General features: G+C 40.4%; 1 protein-coding gene across 14 annotated transcripts in view; it reads left to right on the forward strand.

The window, feature by feature from the left end:
* Window positions 1-4,769: 4,769 nt before the first annotated feature.
* The window catches only part of ZNF131 (zinc finger protein 131), a 32,115-nt gene continuing 18,482 nt past the window's right edge, over window positions 4,770-18,402 (forward strand). For 2 of the 14 annotated variants that reach the window (XM_067030946.1, XM_067030940.1), the window contains exons 1-4: window positions 4,853-5,061; window positions 5,959-6,092; window positions 7,072-7,173; window positions 14,436-14,580. In XM_067030946.1, coding sequence (XP_066887047.1) covers window positions 5,969-6,092; window positions 7,072-7,173; window positions 14,436-14,580 — 371 coding nt within the window. In that variant the 5' untranslated portion in view covers window positions 4,853-5,061; window positions 5,959-5,968. Of the gene's footprint in view, window positions 5,062-5,280; window positions 5,480-5,531; window positions 5,740-5,953; window positions 6,093-7,071; window positions 7,174-14,435; window positions 14,581-18,402 lie in introns of those variants that run through there. The other 12 variants (XM_067030945.1, XM_059060891.2, XM_059060895.2 and 9 more) reach the window with 10 other exon arrangements.

The following is an 18,402-nucleotide window of genomic DNA, read 5'->3' on the forward strand; positions in this document are numbered from 1 at the left end:
CCAATCTAGCCTTGGCAAATTTAAGAATATGGAAATCGTATCAAGTATCTTTTCCAACCACAACGCTATGAGACTAGATATCAATTACAGGAAAAGATCTGTAAAAAATACAAACACATGGAGGCTAAACAATACACTACTTGATAACGAAGTGATCACTGAAGAAATCAAAGAGGAAATAAAAAAAGACTTAGAAACAAATGACAATGGAGACACGACGACCCAAAACCTATGGGATACAGCAAAAGCAGTTCTAAGAGGCAAGTTTATAGCAATACAATCATACCTTAAGAAACAGGAAACATCTCGAATAAACAACCTAACTTTGCACTTAAAGCAATTAGAGAAAGAAGAACAAAAAATCCCAAATTTAGCAGAAGGAAAGAAATCATAAAGATCAGATCAGAAATAAATGAAAAAGAAATGAAGGAATCAATAGCAAAGATCAATAAAACTAAAAGCTGGTTCTTTGAGAAGATAAATAAAATTGATAAACCATTAGCCAGACTCATCAAGAATAAAAGGGAGAAGACTCAAATCAATAGAATTAGAAATGAAAAAGGAGATGTAACAACTGACTCTGCAGAAATACAAAAGATTATTAGAGATTACTACAAGCAACTGTATGCCAATAAAATGGACAACCTGGAAGACATGGACAAATTCTTAGAAATGCACAACCTGCCGAGACTGAACCAGGAAGAAATAGAAAATATGAACAGACCAATCACAAGCACAGAAATTGAAACTGTGATTAAAAATCTTCCAACAAACAAAAGCCCAGGACCAGATGGCTTCACAGGTGAATTCTATCTGTTCTATCTGTTAGCTCTTAGAGAAGAGCTAACACCTATCTTTCTCAAACTCTTCCAAAAGATAGCAGAGGGAGGAACACTCCCAAACTCATTCTATGAGGCCACCATCACCCTGATACCAAAACCAGACAAAGACATCACAAGGAAAGAAATCTACAGGCCAATATCACTGATGAACATAGATGCAAAAATCCTCAACAAAATATTAGCAAACAGAATCCAACAGCACATTAAAAGGATCATACATCATGATCAAGTGGGGTTTATTCCAGGAATGCAAGGATTCTTCAATATACGCAAATCAATCAACGTGATACATCATATCAACAAACAGAAAGAGAAAAACCATATGATCATCTCAATAGATGCAGAGAAAGCTTTTGACAAAATTCAACACCCATTTATGACAAAAACCCTGCAGAAAGTAGGCATAGAGGGAACTTTCCTCAACATAATAAAGGCCATATATGACAAACCCACAGCCAGCATTGTTCTCAATGGTGAAAAACTGAAACCGTTTCCACTAAGATCAGGAACAAGACAAGGCTGCCCACTCTCACCACTCTTATTCAACCTAGTTTTGGAAGTTCTAGCCACAGCAATCAGATTAAAAAAAGAAATAAAAGGAATCCAAATAGGAAAAGAAGAAGTAAAGCTGTCACTGTTTGCAGATGACATGATACTATACATAGAGAATACTAAGAATGCTACCAGAAAACTACTAGAACTAATCAATGAACTTGGTAAAGTAGCAGGATACAAAATTAATGCACAGAAATCTCTGGCATTCTTATACACTAATGATGAAAAATCTGAGAGTGAAATGAAGAAAACACTCCCATTTACCACTGCAACAAAAAGAATAAAATATCTAGGAATAGACCTACCTAAGGAGACAAAAGACTTGTATGCAGAAAACTATAAGACACTGATGAAAGAAATTAAAGATGATACAAATAGGTGGAGAGATATACCATGTTCTTGGATTGAAAGAATCAACATTGTGAAAATGACTCTACTACCCAAAGCAATCTACAGATTCAATGTGATCCCTATCAAATTACCACCGGCATTTTTACAGAACTAGAACAAAAAATTTCACAATTTGTATGGAAACACAAAAGACCCCGAATAGCCAAAGCAATGTTGAGAAACAGAAACAGAGCTAGAGGAATCAGGCTCCCTGACTTCAGACTATATTACAAGACTACAGTAATCAAGACAGTATGCTACTGGCACAAAAACAGAAATATAGATCAATGGAACAGGATAGAAAGCCCAGAGATAAACCCACACACATATGGTCACCTTATCTTTGATAAAGGAGGGAAGGATATACAGTGGAGAAAAGACAGCCTCTTCAATAAGTGGTGCTGGGAAAACTGGACAGCTACATGTAAAAGTATGAAATTAGAACACTCCCTAACATCACACACAAAAATAAACTCAAAATGGGTTAAAGACCTAAATGTAAGGCCAGACACTATCAAACTCTTAGAGGAAAACATAGGCAGAACACTCTATGACATAAATCACAGCAAGATCCTTTTTGACCCACCTCCTAGAGAAATGGTAATAAAAATAAACAAATGGACCTAATGAAACTTAAAAGCTTTTGCACAGCAAAGGATACCATAAACAACACCAAAAGACAACCCTCAGAATGGGAGAAAATATTTGCAAATGAAGCAACTGACAAAGGATTAATCTCCAAAATTTATAAGCAACTCATGCACTCAATAACAAAAAAACAAACAACCCAATCCAAAAATGGGCAGAAGACCTAAATGGACATTTCTCCAAAGAAGATATACAGATTGCCAACAAACACATGAAAGAATGCTCAACATCATTAATCATTAGAGAAATGCAAATCAAAACTACAATGAGATATCATCTCACACCGGTCAGATTGGCCATCATCAAAAACTCTAGAAACAATAAATGCTGGAGAGGGTGTGGAGAAAAGGGAACCCTCTTGCACTGCTGGTGGGAATGTAAATTGATACAGCCACTATGGAGAACGGTATGGGGGTTCCCTAAAAAACTAAAAATACAACTACCATACGACCCAGCAATCCCACTACTGGGCGTATACCCTGAGAAAACCATAATTCAAAAAGAGTCATGTACCAAAATGTTCACTGCAGCTCTATTTATGATAGCCAGGACATGGAAGCAACCTAAGTGTCCATCAACAGATGAATGGATATATATTCCATATATACAATGGAATATTACTCAGCCATAAAAAGAAATAAAATTGAGTTATTTGTAATGAGGTGGATAGACCTGGAGTGTCTCATACAGAGTGAAGTAAGTCAGAAGGAGAAAAACAAATACCGTATGCTAACACATGTATATGGACTCTAAGAAAAAAAAATGTCATGAAGAGATTAGTGGTAGGACGGGAATAAAACACAGACCTAGAGCATGGACTTGAGCATAAGGGGAGGGGGAAGGGTAAGCTGTGACGAAGTGAGAGAGTGGCAGGGACATATACACACTACAAAATGTAAATCAGATAGCTAGTGGGAAGCTGCTGCATAGCACAGGGAGATCACCTCTGTGCTTTGTGACCACCTAGAGGGGTGGAATAAGGACGGTGGGAGAGAGGGTGACGCAAGAGGGAAGAGATATGGGAACATATGTATATGTATAACTGGTTCATTTTGTTGTAAAGGAAAAACTAACACACTTTTGTAAAACAGTTATATTCCAATAAAGATGTTAAAAAACAAAACAAAACAAAACAAAAAACACCCTATGAATAATAATGATAATTTTTTTTTTTTTTAAATAATGATAATATTAAACCACTAGCAGTCCAATTTAACCTACAAGCTGCTGGTCTCTCATCCCTGCAGATTCTCCTAAAACAATCTCATCTATTTCCATGGGTTCAATATCCACTTTATGCTAAATTTTTCCAAATCTCTAAGGTTAGCTCTCTTCTCCATGCTCTATACGAGTCCATGTATAGTTGCTTTTTTTTTTTTTTGACTGCACCACACGGCTTGCAGGATCTTAGTTCCCTCGACCAGGGACTGGTCGACCCCTGCAGCAGAAGCGCAGAGTCCTAACCACTGGACCACCAGGCAATTACCTCTATCAGTTTTCTAATCCTATTCGCCACCATGGTTTCATCTAGATTACTAACAGCCTCCCAACTGGTCTCTACTTCTATTTTGTCCCATTTAATCTATAGATTAAATTCTCTTTAAATCTCTTTAAATTAGAATTCTCTTTAAAAAGGAAAATTTATGACGTCACTATCCTGTTCAACCTCTAAGACTTCCCTTTGTGATTATAAGAAAATCTAACATCTTTAACACTGTTTCCAAGGCCCCCGTGGGTCTGCCCAGCAACATTCCTTCAGTTCCCGGAATGCTATAATCTTGGTGCCTCTGCATGTTCTTGGCTAAGAACACTAAGACTTCATATTGCTTCTTATAGGTCACTCGTTTTCCTTGACCTCCACATTATCTTGTTCTTCACATCTCATAACACTCAGCAGTCAGCACCCAGTCAATTCACTGTTCAGAATGTCTATTTACTCCATCATACTAAGACTGGGAAAGCAGAAACCACATATGCCTTGTTCACCATCGGAATTCCCAGTCCCTTAAACAGCGAGCGCCTAGCAAGACGCTGGCTCTCAGTAAATGTCGGTTGAAATAATGATTACATTTACTCTTGCAGACAACTATTTAAATCCTTCCCTAATCGCTAATCCTAATCTTTCTTTTGAGAGAAAAGAATAAGTAAGTCTTGACTATCTCATTCTCAAAAAGCCAGTTTCAGAGGAATGAATGAATGACCCAGTCACGTGAGGCTGATTATGGGTCACTGGCCACTTTAAGCGTGGGGGTTGGGGAATGGAGAGCTGCAGTAACAGCACCATGCGTAAATAATCAAGCAGCTACAGGTCCTAAGCCTAGCAAACACGTGCTGCCCGCCGAGCACGGAGAGGGCGGGCACCCGGGAGGAAGATCCTAGGCGGCCGGAACGTGCTCGCGCCCGTGGCCGCCGCCGCCCGCGCCGCGGCCGTCCGGGTCTCGGAGCGAGCGCACGTGCGCCGGCCCGAACCAAGCAGAGGGAGCGCCCGGGGAATTCGCGAGGAAATGGCGGGCGAGGCGCTGTTCAGGGTTAGGGAAAAGTGTGGGGCGAGTTACGCCCCGAGAGGGGAGAGTAGAGAAGGTAAGGCTTTCGGGACGGAAAGGAGAAAGGGAGGATTATGAGCTAGGTAAGGCGGCCCGACCTAGGCCTTGGGAGGAAAGGGGGCGGGGGTGGGGGCAGCGGTATAAAGGTACACCTGAAACTGGCTGCGAGTTTATCCTAAGGTCCGGGTCGGAAATGCTCACACCTGGAGTCTGGCGCGGGTGGGTGGAAGGTGGAGCCCCACCCCGACAAAGCCAGGACCTCAGCCGGCCCAACCTCACCACAGCCCACTTCCTCCTGCCAGGGCGGGCGGCCTGGCCTTCTCGAGCGCCAAATCCCCTCGGTTAGCTCCGCCCCGCCACTATTGGAGGGCGGGTGGGGGCGTGGCCCGCCCACTCCCTCGTCTGCGCTCAGTCGGCGTCCGCGTCAGCCGGAGCCCGACGCGGTGACGCGGCACGTCGACGTAAGTGACGCGCAGGCCCGGGCCGCTCCTCCTTCCTTGAGTGAGTGCCGGCCCGGTCCGGGCGGGGGAGAAGAGGGAGGGAGGGGGAGGGAGAGGCGACCCGGGAGTCGTAGTGGGCCGCGGGCCGGACCGGGTCCCGGGGCGGCGGGAGCCAGGGCCGGGCCGAAGGGCTTGGCGGGCCGTTAGAGGGCCGCGGCAGCTGTCGGGTCTTCTCCCTTGCCGGATTTGCGCGCCCCGGAGCCCGGAGCCTCCGGCGCTGTGCCCACCCCGCTCCAGCTCGCGTCTCCCGACTCCAATTAGGTCAGGTTCGGAGTCCCGCGGCCGCGGCTCCGGCCCCCAACGCGCGGCGGGCGCCCGGCTCGCCTTTCTTCCCTCTCCTTCCTCTCCTCTTGTCTCACCCTCCCCCCTTCTGTTCACGTTGCTGGGGTTTTGTTTTTTTGTTGTTTTATGCTTTAGGGGTTTTGTTCCTTAGCCCGAGCTCATGGGTGTACGTTATCATGCTCCTCTTTTGTAGAACAGCCCGACGGCCATGGAGGCCGAAGAGACGATGGAATGCCTTCAGGAGTTCCCTGAACATCATAAAATGATCCTGGACCGATTGAATGAACAGCGAGAGCAGGACCGGTTTACTGACATCACCCTGATTGTCGACGGTGGGTAGCGTGGTGGGCCGAGGAGCGAATTTGTGGCTTCAGATCTTCTCTCCCCTTCCCCCATCCGCCTTTTTTATCCACCTTCTATGGACTCCCTATCGAAAGTCTGCGGACGGTGTACTCTGGAACCCGAGGACGCTTATCAGTGTCCCTTCACGTAGACCATGCTGCAGAAGGATAGTCACGCTTTCAACATAATCATGGCATTTTAACTTCTTGCAGCCTTTTAAAGTGTTCGCATTGTACACTTGAGTGCAAGGTGGCGGAGATAGGATGTCTCTAAATGTTTGGTTCGTAGATTTCTGCTGCTAAGCTGCTTTGAGCAGTCTTTCACAGGAGTCATTTGGGAAGTGTTCCTTCTAGTTTCCCAAATGGTCTTGGAGGGAAAATGTGAGAGATTCCTTTGTAGCACTGGTACCCCCTTTGGTAACCCCCAAAATATAATGTGATCTTTACCAGTCTTAGGAGTAGTCATTATAATGGATGCAAACCCAGCTTGGGTATCTTTTCTGTGTAGTGAAATTAGACTTTTTGAGGCAAGCTATTCTTTATTATAGCCTACAACAGGTCTGCTGTAGGTTGAGTTTCCAAATATTAGGCATACTAAAATGTTTTCCATAGCAAACACATCCAGCTTAGTGCTTATTCTGTGGCTTTTTCTTCTCTTTTCAAATGACTATAACCTTTTGGGTTGTGTTTACATTTAGCAGTTTCAACTGAATAGGATATGCCTTTGACTTAAGTGGTACTTCCTAAAATGTTGTAAGGTGGCCTTTATAAAGCTGACTTAATAAGGCCCTTGAGGTAAAGATCCTGCTTCATGTCTAATTGAGATTTAAATTTGTCAAGATAAACTGCCTAGAATATAGTTTTATAATTATATTATGAAAGACCTATTTTACTTTAATTTCTTAACTTGTTTTATAGTTTTATATTTGATTTTTGTGAATATGATGATTTTATTTTGTTTCTTCTCTAGGACACCATTTTAAGGCCCACAAGGCTGTTTTGGCTGCTTGCAGCAAGTTCTTTTACAAATTCTTTCAGGAGTTTACTCAGGAACCTTTGGTGGAGATAGAAGGTAAATGCTTGTTTTAAATACAGTACTTAGCAAGCATTATAATTTGATGAAGAAGTTTTAGGCAGTTAATTTAGCCAGATACCATGGTAAACAGGCATCAATGGTTTCTATTCCTTGACTGGATAAATTGTTCTTTTGACACCTGAGAATTCTTACTTTTAGTAACGTGCTTTGTAAAATGATATTCCAGGAAAAACTCTTACGTTAAACGGTTGGTCTCTTAAAGGAGTCTTTTTCACTGCTAATGCCAGTGATCACTGTCTTTTGAAAACATGTATTAAAAGTTAATTTCCATCTTATTTAGAGGGCTTATGTTTCAGACTGGTCCAGATGCTGCAGGCCTCTGTATTAGCAGCATGACATGCACAGTGTGAAGTGGGCTGTCATAATATGGAAAAGGCTAGGAAAGATTAACTGAAGTAGCTTTCAGAAGAAGTTCTAGTGGCTGTAAAAAGTCTAGGATAGAAGGGGGTCATCTGTTAGATACTGTCTTAAAGTAGAAATTTTTATACTTGTTTGACTTTTTGTCATAATAGCCCACCAAGTGCCAGGTATTATGCTGTGTAGTTTGTGTGCATTTTCTGAGGTTCACAGCAGTGCTTTGAAGTAAGTGGTTTTATTTCCAATTTACATATCAGGGAGCAGGCTCTAAAAGGTTACTTGACTGAGGTTGCCCAGCTAGCAAGGGATTCAGTTTGTGCTATTAATTATGCTGCTACAATACCTAGCCCTCTACTCCTCAATCCAAAACTGTAGGAAATAAATCAGCTTACCTGCATAAATACAGGGTTCTTGAGTTTGGGTTTTGTATCTCTCTCAGTGTGTATATATTCTCTGTTATGAATGGGTTGCCTAGAAACAGTATTCTCTTGGAAAAATTTGGTGTCTAGGGGAGTAAAGAAAACATAGAGTTAAGAGTATTCTCTTATTTTGATAGTTCCAGCTTACCTAGCATTCTGGCTGGTATCCAGAGATAGATTATCTTTGATTATCTGTGATGGACAGAGCACAGGCATGAAGGAAATCCTCAAAGCTTACTAAAGTGAGAATCCATCAGCCTAGATGGTGTTTCTGTTACAAGGCAAAGTTTTGTCCATTTATTCACCTGAGCTACTGAGACCCCAGGCAGGTTACTTTATCTCAATTTCATATTTGCCTCTTCATCTGAAAAGTGGGTTAATAGGCTTGTACTAATGATTAATTGAAATAGCATCTGCAGAGCTCCTGGCATAGGGTTTGGTGCACTGTCAAAGCTTAATAGATTGGGGCTGTTTATCAGATTTAATACCTATTATAATATACCGTGCCAGACCCAGGAAATGAGAAATTGATTAATAAGACAGCCCTTAGAGAATTTGCAAATTTAATCATGGATAAGCAACAGTTAAGGAGTGCAAAAAATGTTGCAGAGAATTTTGTTGCAGAATGGTGTCACTAAGGAGGGAGGATGAGTGGTTTAGTTTACTTTAGAGAGAAGAAGGATTTCAAAGATGAGTCAACTTCTTGGCAGAATCTTAAGTCAAAAAATAAGTGACCCAGGCTAGAATATGCATTGCTGGTGAAGTGTGGAGTACTGACCTACCTGGAGACATAGGGTCTTTTCTTCTGAAGACTAATCACCTTGGGATTATCTCTTATACTTCTGATGTGCTATGTCCATTATAGTACAGGACACACAACTTTCAGTATTTAAAACTATAGAAAGTAAGAAAGAAAAATGTAAAAACATTCTTTCTGTTTTTGTTATTTGCCAGATTCAGGTTGAAAGAATCATTTTGGCTCAATGTCTTCTTAAGCCCTTAACTTTGGAATTGCTGTACTATCTGGCCAGGGCACCTGGCTCTAGAGAAAGCCCTGGGCATGCGCTTAGAAAACCTGACTTAGAGTCCCAGCTTTACTGTTTGTCAGTTGTGTAACATTGGACACCTTAGCTTCCTTTTTCCTCTTTTAATCTGCAGAATATGTCAAATAATTTTGGATTATGTCATGGGCATTATTTTTTCCTTTTTTTTTTTTTATTTGGTGTGCGTCAGGTTGTTGAGGCATGCAGGATCTTTCGTTACAGTGCAAGGTTTCTTTGTTGCGTGTTTGGGCTTCTCTCTAGTTGTAGCATGCGGGTTTTTCTTTCTTTAGTTGTGGCACATGGGCTTTGTAGTTTGCAGCACGTGGGCTTAGTAGCCCCACAGCATGTGGGATCTTAGTTCCCCAACCAGGGATGGAACCCGCATCCCCTGCATTGGAAGGCAGATTCTTTACCACTGAACCACAAGGGAAGTCCCTGTCATGGGCATTTTGAATATTATGTTTTGACACTCTACGTGCTGTTAGAATCCTCTGGAGAATGTTTTTAGTTTTTGTTGTTGTTTTGATTTTGTTTTGTTTTAGCAGACAATCAACCTGATTAGATTCAGACTGCCTTGTGTGGACTGTGGATCCAATTCCAATTTAGTTTTCAGAACCTTTGTTGTTCTGTTCAGGTCCCAGGTGTGCCGACCTGGGTGGTAGTCCACACCACGGTGTAATTCTCAAAGCCTTTGCTGTGCTGCCTCATGTCATTTTTGCACACGTGCAGCTGGGTGGTGAGCTCCAGACTGCATACACAGATTTAAAGGACCTTTCTCCAGCTCCCCCTCCTGATTATCTCTGTACTTTAGCTCCCCTGAGCTCCCTTTCCTGGTCCTCTGGCTGGAAAACTAGGAGTTTAGCTTCCCTGTGCTGTCGTACATTTTCTGCAGTGGAATCCATTTCCTGGATAATAACATGGTGAGAGAAGAAAATAACAAGAATTCTCTCCATGCTCTTCAGATGATAATCTCTTTCCTAGTTCTCAGCCAGAGAGAACTTTCTCTTAGAGTTGAGTTGCCTGCTTGGTGGCAACTAGCCATAGATGTGCAGCGCCAGAGTGGGGGCTTGTCTTAAGGGAGGGCTGAGAGAGGAATAAAAGCCAGCTATTTTCCCCCACCCCCTCCACACTCTCCATCCCGTTTGCTGGTTCTCTAGCCGGAAAGAGTTTCTCTTGGAGCTTTTTCTGTCTGCACCTGCTACCTAGTTATGGGAGTTGGGCTGTCCTCAAGCTGGGTTATGTGGGAGGGAAAATATAAAACCAGGAAACTTATTGCTGTTCTTTGAGTTTTGATTCCTCTCCCCAGTCTCTTTGTTTCTGTTTTTTCTTCGGAGTCCTTGTATATTTGCTTTATGTATTCTTTTCAGGATTTTTAGTTGTAATCAATGGACAAGATAGCGTGGAGTATGCGTTCTTCATCCTAGCTAGAACTAGAACTCCTATCTGTAAAATAAGGATGGTTCGTGTCTTTAGCCGCTCATTAGAAGCACCAGGGGAGCTTTTGCAAGAACTAATACTCAGGCTTTTTCCTCCAGATTAATTAAATCGGTCTTTGAGGGGTGAGATCCAAGCATCTGTATTTAAAAGTTCTCTAGGTCCTTGTTTTTCAAGGTGTGGTCTGAGGATCAGTAATGCATGGGCATCACCTGTGAGCTTGTTAGAACTGTAGACTCTCAGGCTCCACCCTGAGACCTACTGAATTCAGACCTACTGAATCAGAACAGAATCCTCAAGTGATTCCTTTGTACAGCAAAGTTAGGGCAGCACTGCCCTAGGATAAGTCCAGTATGCAGCCACTGTTGAGAACCACTGCCTTATAGAGTTTTGTAAAAGCAAATGTATGTAAAGAGAATTTAAATTGTAATATGCCCTATGAGTATAAACTGTCATTAGATGCAAGCTGAGCCAGCTCTCTCCCTGTTTTCTGGGTCCCTGGTAAAGTAAGTTACCTTTGATTAGGACTGCAGGTTCACCTTTGATTTAAGTCAAAATTGTTGTCCTTGAAGTCAGTTGCATCCCAGCTCAGCTCTGTGACTTGGATTCACACCATATAAAATCTTCAGCAGACATTCACTCCCTTGTTCAGAACACAACAGGCTTCTCCTAACCCGAGCCTCCAATTTTCCAAATCCATTCTTTACTTCTCCTGAAACCACAGATCCATAAGCACCTAGTTTCTCTCAAACAGTAACTCTACCATCACGTCCAAAATCTTAGCCCCTAATATCAAGGACAAAACATTCAAGCACATATTCATACATCCTATTTGAGTAGGAGTTTTCCACCAGTTGAGGAATTCTGTAAGACTAGAGAAATTCCAGAATGCCCACCCCCCTCCCTTTTGCCTCTTCCTAAGGGGAAAAATGACTCAGGTTAAGGTGTTTAAATTAACATTTTTCTTAGATACTTCCTTAGAAAAATTGTATGTTATGAAAGGAGTAAGGAATTGAGAAAATGGGCTGAAATTTGAAAGTTACTAGACTAGTCCTGATAGAGTATAAAATATTTTTGCAGCTGTACATCATCTACCAACCCTTGACTTACCTGGGCAGGTGTTATAAGTTTGGTTCCTGTTAGCTAATTAGGTCAGTGGCTTATTCCTAGGACCAGTGTTGGACTGTCCACATAAGAAGCACTTAGGGTGGGCTTCCCTGGTGGCTCAGCGGTTAAGAATCAGCCTGCCAATGCAGGGGACAAAGGATCGATCCCTGATCTGGGAAGATCCCCAATGCCGTGGAGCAGCTAAGCCTGTGTGCTACAACTACTGAGCCTGCGCTCTAGAGCCCGCGAGCCACAACTACTGAGCCGGCGCGCCTAGAGCCTGTGCTCTGCAAGAAGAGAAGCCACCACAGTGAGAAGCCCGTGTACTGCCACGGAGAGTAGCCCCTGCCTGCCGCAATTAGAGAAAGCCTGTGCACAGCAATGAAGACCCAGCACAGCCAAAAATAAAACAAATAAATAAATTTATTTTAAAAAAAGAAGCACTTAGGGTGCTTATAAAAAACAGTTCCCTGTTCCAGTTTTGATTCTGGAGATCAGGAACCCATGCTTAAGTCTACAGGTGATTCTGATTAACCAAGATTGGGAACTAAGTCCACAAATTCTTGGAGGCCAGTTGCTTCTTGGAATTACTAATTTTTAGAATTTTCTATGGTAATCCACTGTGTATATTACATAATACCCCCATTGGGGTCTGGGGCAATATCCTATAACCAAATAATCTGTATTATTAATAAGCAGCATAGCTTATTAATATTTACTCTAAGTGGGATAAAGATTATAAATAGCCTCATGTCAGTTCAGATCAAATTTTGCTGCCAAATTTATGGGAAAACTTCTGGTTTTAAGAAATTTAGGGGACTTTGGAAATATGAGTAAAAGATTGCAGTCCTATAGTGAATGAGACCTGGGTATTCAAACTCTTCCAAGCAGGAATGTTTCCTACCATCATCCTATTTAAAAATCTTTATCATGGACTTTGGAGTCGGGCCATCTGGGTTTGATTCTAGTATTATCACTTAATAACTATGTGCCTTTCGCAAGTTACTTAACTTCTCTGTGCCTCAATTTCCTCATCCATAAAATGGGGATTATAATAGTACTTCATAGGGTTGTCAGGAGGATTAAGTCAGTTGATGATTTGTAAAGTGTTTAGAGTCATGCCTGATATGTATAGTAGGCATACATATGTGTGTTTGATTAAAAATAAAAATCTCATTCTGCTTCAGGAAAAATTTACACATTGTTTTTAGGAAAGATTTCTGTTGCACTTTTAAATGTTTGGTCAGAACACCTTAAAAAAAACAGCAAAATCTAGTTGTCTGTTCCTCAGGCTACTCTCATATAATAAAGAACATGGTTAAAAGACAACCAGGAGAAAAAAGATTAGGGGACCCAATAAATTAGCCATTAATGAATCCAGTTATTTTTAGTTTGCTTATTTGGTAGCATGTAAGTTGGTCATATTACATTATATTTTATGGTGCTTCTCAATATTCAGATTGTTTTCAGGCATTTTGAAAATGAGTTTTCTGAGGCTCAGAGGTTCTGACTTGCCCCAGATTGCACAGGTCATGGAGAGACTGAACTGAAACTTGAAAGTTGGCTTCCTGAATGATATTTTTTCCTAACAAATAGAAGATGGTGGATATTCCACCAGTATTCTTACTGTTGTCCTGAAAGCCACATTCAGGTGTATAAAGTACATGGGAAGAACATAAAAATATTTTTTCTTTTTCTTTTTTTTTTTTTTTTTTTTTTTTTTTCTTTTTTGGCCACCCGGAGTGGCTTGTGGAATCTTATTTCCCCAACCAGGTATTGAACCAACGCCCTTGGCAGTGAAAGCGTGGGGTCCTAACCACTGGACTGCCAGGAAATTCCTGTTTTGTATTGGTAATTGTGCATATTGTGTGCAGCTTGGTCTTGGGCATTTCTTAGCATAAAAAAAAAATCTATAAAAACAAGTTTTCTCTTTGTTCCTGTCAATAGCTTTTCATAGTCTTGCATTAGCAGACTGAAACAATATTATATAGCATTGAAGAGCACAAAGAAGTAGAGTATCATTTGGGGCCAAAATTTAAATAGAAACTTGCAAAGAAAGCTTGGAATTGTGGAAGCTTAATTCTGAAAGTGACTTTAGCCTTTATCCATTTATACTTACTTTGTGTGCCTGCATTTTAGGAAGCATTGTGTTAGATACTGTGAGGTGGGTGTAGAGGCAAATTTCCATAAAGTAGCTTACAGTCAAGAGTTATCCATGAATTTTAACTATAAGACTAGGTACAGGGTTCAGCCTGAGGGAACTATTAAAGAGGTTCATTAAAGATGTGGCATTAAAATTGGTCCTTCAAGGGTGGTAGGATTTGTCTAGGTAAGGTGATTAAGCATTCAGGATGGAGGGTGTTAAGGCAAGGAAATTCTTAGAAAATGAAGGGTTTGTTTGAGGATCAGAATATAGTGTGGGTTTGATATAGTTTAAAATTTGGAAGGAAAAACAGTGGTAAGTAGAAAAATAATATGAAGGACCTTGAAATAAAGGCAGAATGGTACGGAACTTTATTTGCTAAGCTTTTGAAAGCTATTGATGATTTTGGAGCTGAGTTGACACAGAGCTCCCTGGCAGGCAGCATAGCGTGTCTGATGTAATAGCCCATTCGTGTATTTGAGTGATAGATTTTACTGTTCTGTAAGAGCCTTAGGAAGTCTTTGGGAAAGATCTTAAAGTAGTTTGCTAGTTAGTGCTGAACTTGGCTACAAAATTATTATACTGTAAATGAGAATTCTGCCAGGAAATTATCTTCCAAAATGACAAATACTAATCATTTTCCTAACACTGGGCTTCTATTTTTTTCTTTACTAAATGTTATAAGATTTGAATCAATGTGAATACATGTTAATGCATGTCTATTTTTTTAAACAGGTGTTAGTAAAATGGCCTTTCGTCATTTGATTGAGTTCACATATACAGCAAAATTAATGATACAAGGAGAAGAAGAAGCCAACGATGTATGGAAAGCAGCAGAGTTTCTACAAATGCTAGAAGCTATCAAAGCCCTTGAAGTCAGGTAATTATTTCCTTAATGAGGAACAAATAGTTATATTCAGTCATATTCACCCTGACTGCTAGTCAAGAATTTATTATGTCACGCCATAAGGAACTGATTTCCTTAGAGAGGCAGAGATAGTTATATTCAGTCATGTTCACCCTGTTAGTCAAGAATGTATTGTATGTATCATGCCATAAAGAACTGATGTTTTGAAATTAAGAATATGTATTTAAGGATCTATAAAGTTCTACTGGTTATAATTGTTCTTTCCCGCACACTTGATTTCTTGTCCTTATGTAAAAACTGTGCTGATATTAACTCACGTAGCATCTTTTGTTTCTAATAAAATAAGGAGGACTAGGCATCTTTTTAGGAGTTCTCTGGGTTCCTATAAACTATTCTGTGGATTGAAGTTGTTAATTGTACCAAGACTTACTCTAAAAACAGTTTGGCTTACAAAGATTAATACGGTACTGTTTAAAAATAAGTGAGGAAATCGTTGAAGATATAAGAAATAGGCCAGGTGGAAGTGATAATCAGTGAAGTTAGAAATGTGATGGCCAAAATGCATGCTGTTAAAGTCTGTACACTTGCTAGATGGGCTGAGTCTAGCTCTGAGTTCTGAAGTACCTAGCACAAAGAAAAAGGGGAAAAAAACACCTCAGTTACATTATTTATAATAAGATGAGAACAAATAAATTACTTAGGAGCCATTCTTCGTATTAAAATGCACAATTTCTCATAGGAAGTTATTAGGAAAACATTAAGTGATATAATGAATAAAGACTTCAACATCTTACATAATGAATAGTGGCATGGTAGTGTCTAAGAACAAGAGCTCTGGAGTCAGACTGCCTCGGTCTGCTAACAGCTGCTCAGTTTCCTTGTCTGTCAAATGGGGATAAAAATGGTACTTTCTACATAGGATTATTTGTGAGGGTTAAATGAATGAATGTAAAGTGGTTAGCATGGAGTCTGGCACGGGGGTTGTTACTATCTCCTGGCTTTGTTTCTTGTGACCCTCAATGTAGGTCATTGGTGTAACACTAATGTGCAATTTGATAAAAATCAGTTTCACATGGGACAGAATTATCTAGTCTGACTCACTGATGTGGTTCAGTCAAAAGATATAACTTAGAATAACTAAGAAATTGAACTGTAGTCATCCAAAAATACTGTTTCTCCTAATGAGCTTTTAATTAGCTTGGTGACAGAGTTCAAGATTAGACTTTTCTGACAAGAGCGCGGTGTGTATATTTTCTCTGATGACTAGTGCTTGGCACATAGTAGGTGTGCAGTAAACATTTATGAATGGATGGATGGTGCATGCGCAGTAAAACCAAGCCAGTATTCTCCTGCAGAGAGAGCTAAGACACGGATAGCAAAATAGAGGTGTGTTGAGGATATATACCTGATTAGGTCATACCTTCTCAATATGGAGGTAGACTAGGGGAATATATATGCATGGGGCAACATCAGATTTGTGGTTAAATCCTGTATGAGAACTTTTTGAAAACATGTTCTGTGTGGTCCCTTTGCTGCTCATGGTAGCGAGTAGCATCTTACCACAGGGAATGTCCTGAGTAACAGAACATTGGAATATATTCTGTGACAACGGCCCAGGTTGGATTTGGTAGGCATTTAATTGAGTTCATGTGTCTAGTCATTGGTTAAGAACAGCTGGATACAGCTGTTTTACTAGGCCTATTTAGAACCTTTTAGAAGGTTTATTATTATAAGACTGAGATCCTTATAATAATTATTAACCATCAGCGCTTTACAATATAAATATAGTAGCATGTTGAATTGTTTCATGAACCAGTTAGGCATGCAGTATACTCTGAAGAATTCTTCAGAAAGATGGCAGTATTACATATTGGCTGTTTATAATTGGCTGTGTATAATGTTATACAATTTAGGAATAAAAATTACATAATGTAGTTGTGTTTAAATTAACCAGTGAAGGCAACTCTATGTTGAGTAGACTATTGTATAACTGTTTTGCAGGTATGGAAGGTGAATAAGGCTCTTCTAACATTTGCATATGCAAGTATTTTTGGAATATAGTGTACACTTTTTGAATGGCACTGAAAAAAAAATACTAGGACCTTATTTTGCTGAAATTGCATCATTGTTTATTTAAAACTGTAGGAGAAGGTTCCTGTTATTTGTTAGGAAGAAGCATTTGCCTTACAGATTTTTTTCTCTCCAGCCTTTTAAGATGTAATTTACATATAATACAATTCACCCATTTTAATGTAGAGTTTGAATTTTGTTAATTGTACACAGTGGTGTAACCACCACCACAATCAAGACATAAAAACATTCCCATGTTTTCTTATGACCCTGCAGTCGACCCTGATCCCCAGCCCCAGGCAACCAGTGATCTGATCTTTATCACTGTGGCTTTATCTTATTTAGAATGTCATATAAATGGATTCCTAAGGCGTGTAGTCTTTCGTCTTTGACTTTCTTCACTTAGCATCATGTTTTAGAGGTTTGTCCATGTTGTTGTGGGCTCCTTTTTATTGCCGATTATTATTACACTGTATGGATATACCATCTGTTATGGACATTTAGGTTGTTTCCAGTTTTTGACTATTACAAATAAAGTGGCTACGAATGTTTGTGTGTAGGTCTTTGGACATATGGTTTTATTTCTCTCAGTAAATACCTAGTATTGTAATAGCTAGGTTGTATGGTAGATGTATTTAATTTTTTTTTTTAAGAAACTGCCAAACTGTTTTCCAAAGTGATACATTCCACCTTGCAGTGTATGAGAGTTGCAACTGCTCCACAGCCTTGCTAACACTTGGTATGATCATACTTTTTCATTTTAGCCAAGTTGGTAGGTATATAGTGGTTTCAATTTGCATTTCCCTAATGACTAAGGATGTTGAGCATTTTTTCATGTGCTTTTTTGCCATCTGTTTATCTTTTTTGGTGAAGTATCTTTTGCCCATTTTTAAAATTGGGATATTGTCAAGAACTGTGACAGGTGGAAGACTTTATCCTATTTGCAAGCTAATAAGTTGGCCTGCCACATTTTTATGGATGCTGGCAGAAAACATGAAACTCATGAGTCAGAAAGGACTTTATTTCTCTCACAGCATATGGAGCAGCATGAGTTTCATGTTCATATCAAAATGAAGCTCATGCTGCCCCCCGCCCCACCCTGAGTCCAGTGGGGAATGATGCAGTGGCCTCGGTGTGTACCCTGCTCACAGTGGTTTACATCACAGTTGAGGAACTCTGGGCTTTAGGAAACTCAAATCTTCTATAATGAGCTGTAAGCAAACCTGCCCAGCTTTTGCCCCAGAGGGGCTGTTATCTTTATTATTCTGGATAATAAACGAACCTGCCCTCCCCTCTGGTGGAAGACAGGCTCTATTTTCTAAGGCAATTTGCTGTACAGACAACCTTGAAAAGATAGAACAAAAGACTGCCAGTGTGTTTGTGTATAAGATATGCAGAAACATGAGGGATTCATGGAGAGTTTTCTTCTACACTGTTTTAGCTTCTGGTGAATTTTCCCATGAGCACACTACTCCGTGACCACTCTGATTAATCTGACAAATAGGGGACTGGGACCTAATCCTTTCAGTTTTTCTTACACTGAATTTAATTAAGACAACTATCAGCAGCACTCCAAGTAGCAGGATGTGGCCACTCTGCAGTGCTAAGCTTAAGTGTGCACCTACCCCCACTAAGGTCCTGCACTCAACCAACTGAACAAATCCCTAGAAAGCAAGGTGGCTTTTTCCTTTAGTTTATGTATTGACTTTTCCACTTAGCCCTAAGCATTAATCTAAGTATAGCAAGATGTTTTAGCAATTGCAC

This window comes from Kogia breviceps, chromosome 4, assembly GCF_026419965.1.
Source record: "Kogia breviceps isolate mKogBre1 chromosome 4, mKogBre1 haplotype 1, whole genome shotgun sequence".
Classification (NCBI taxonomy): domain Eukaryota; kingdom Metazoa; phylum Chordata; class Mammalia; order Artiodactyla; family Physeteridae; genus Kogia; species Kogia breviceps.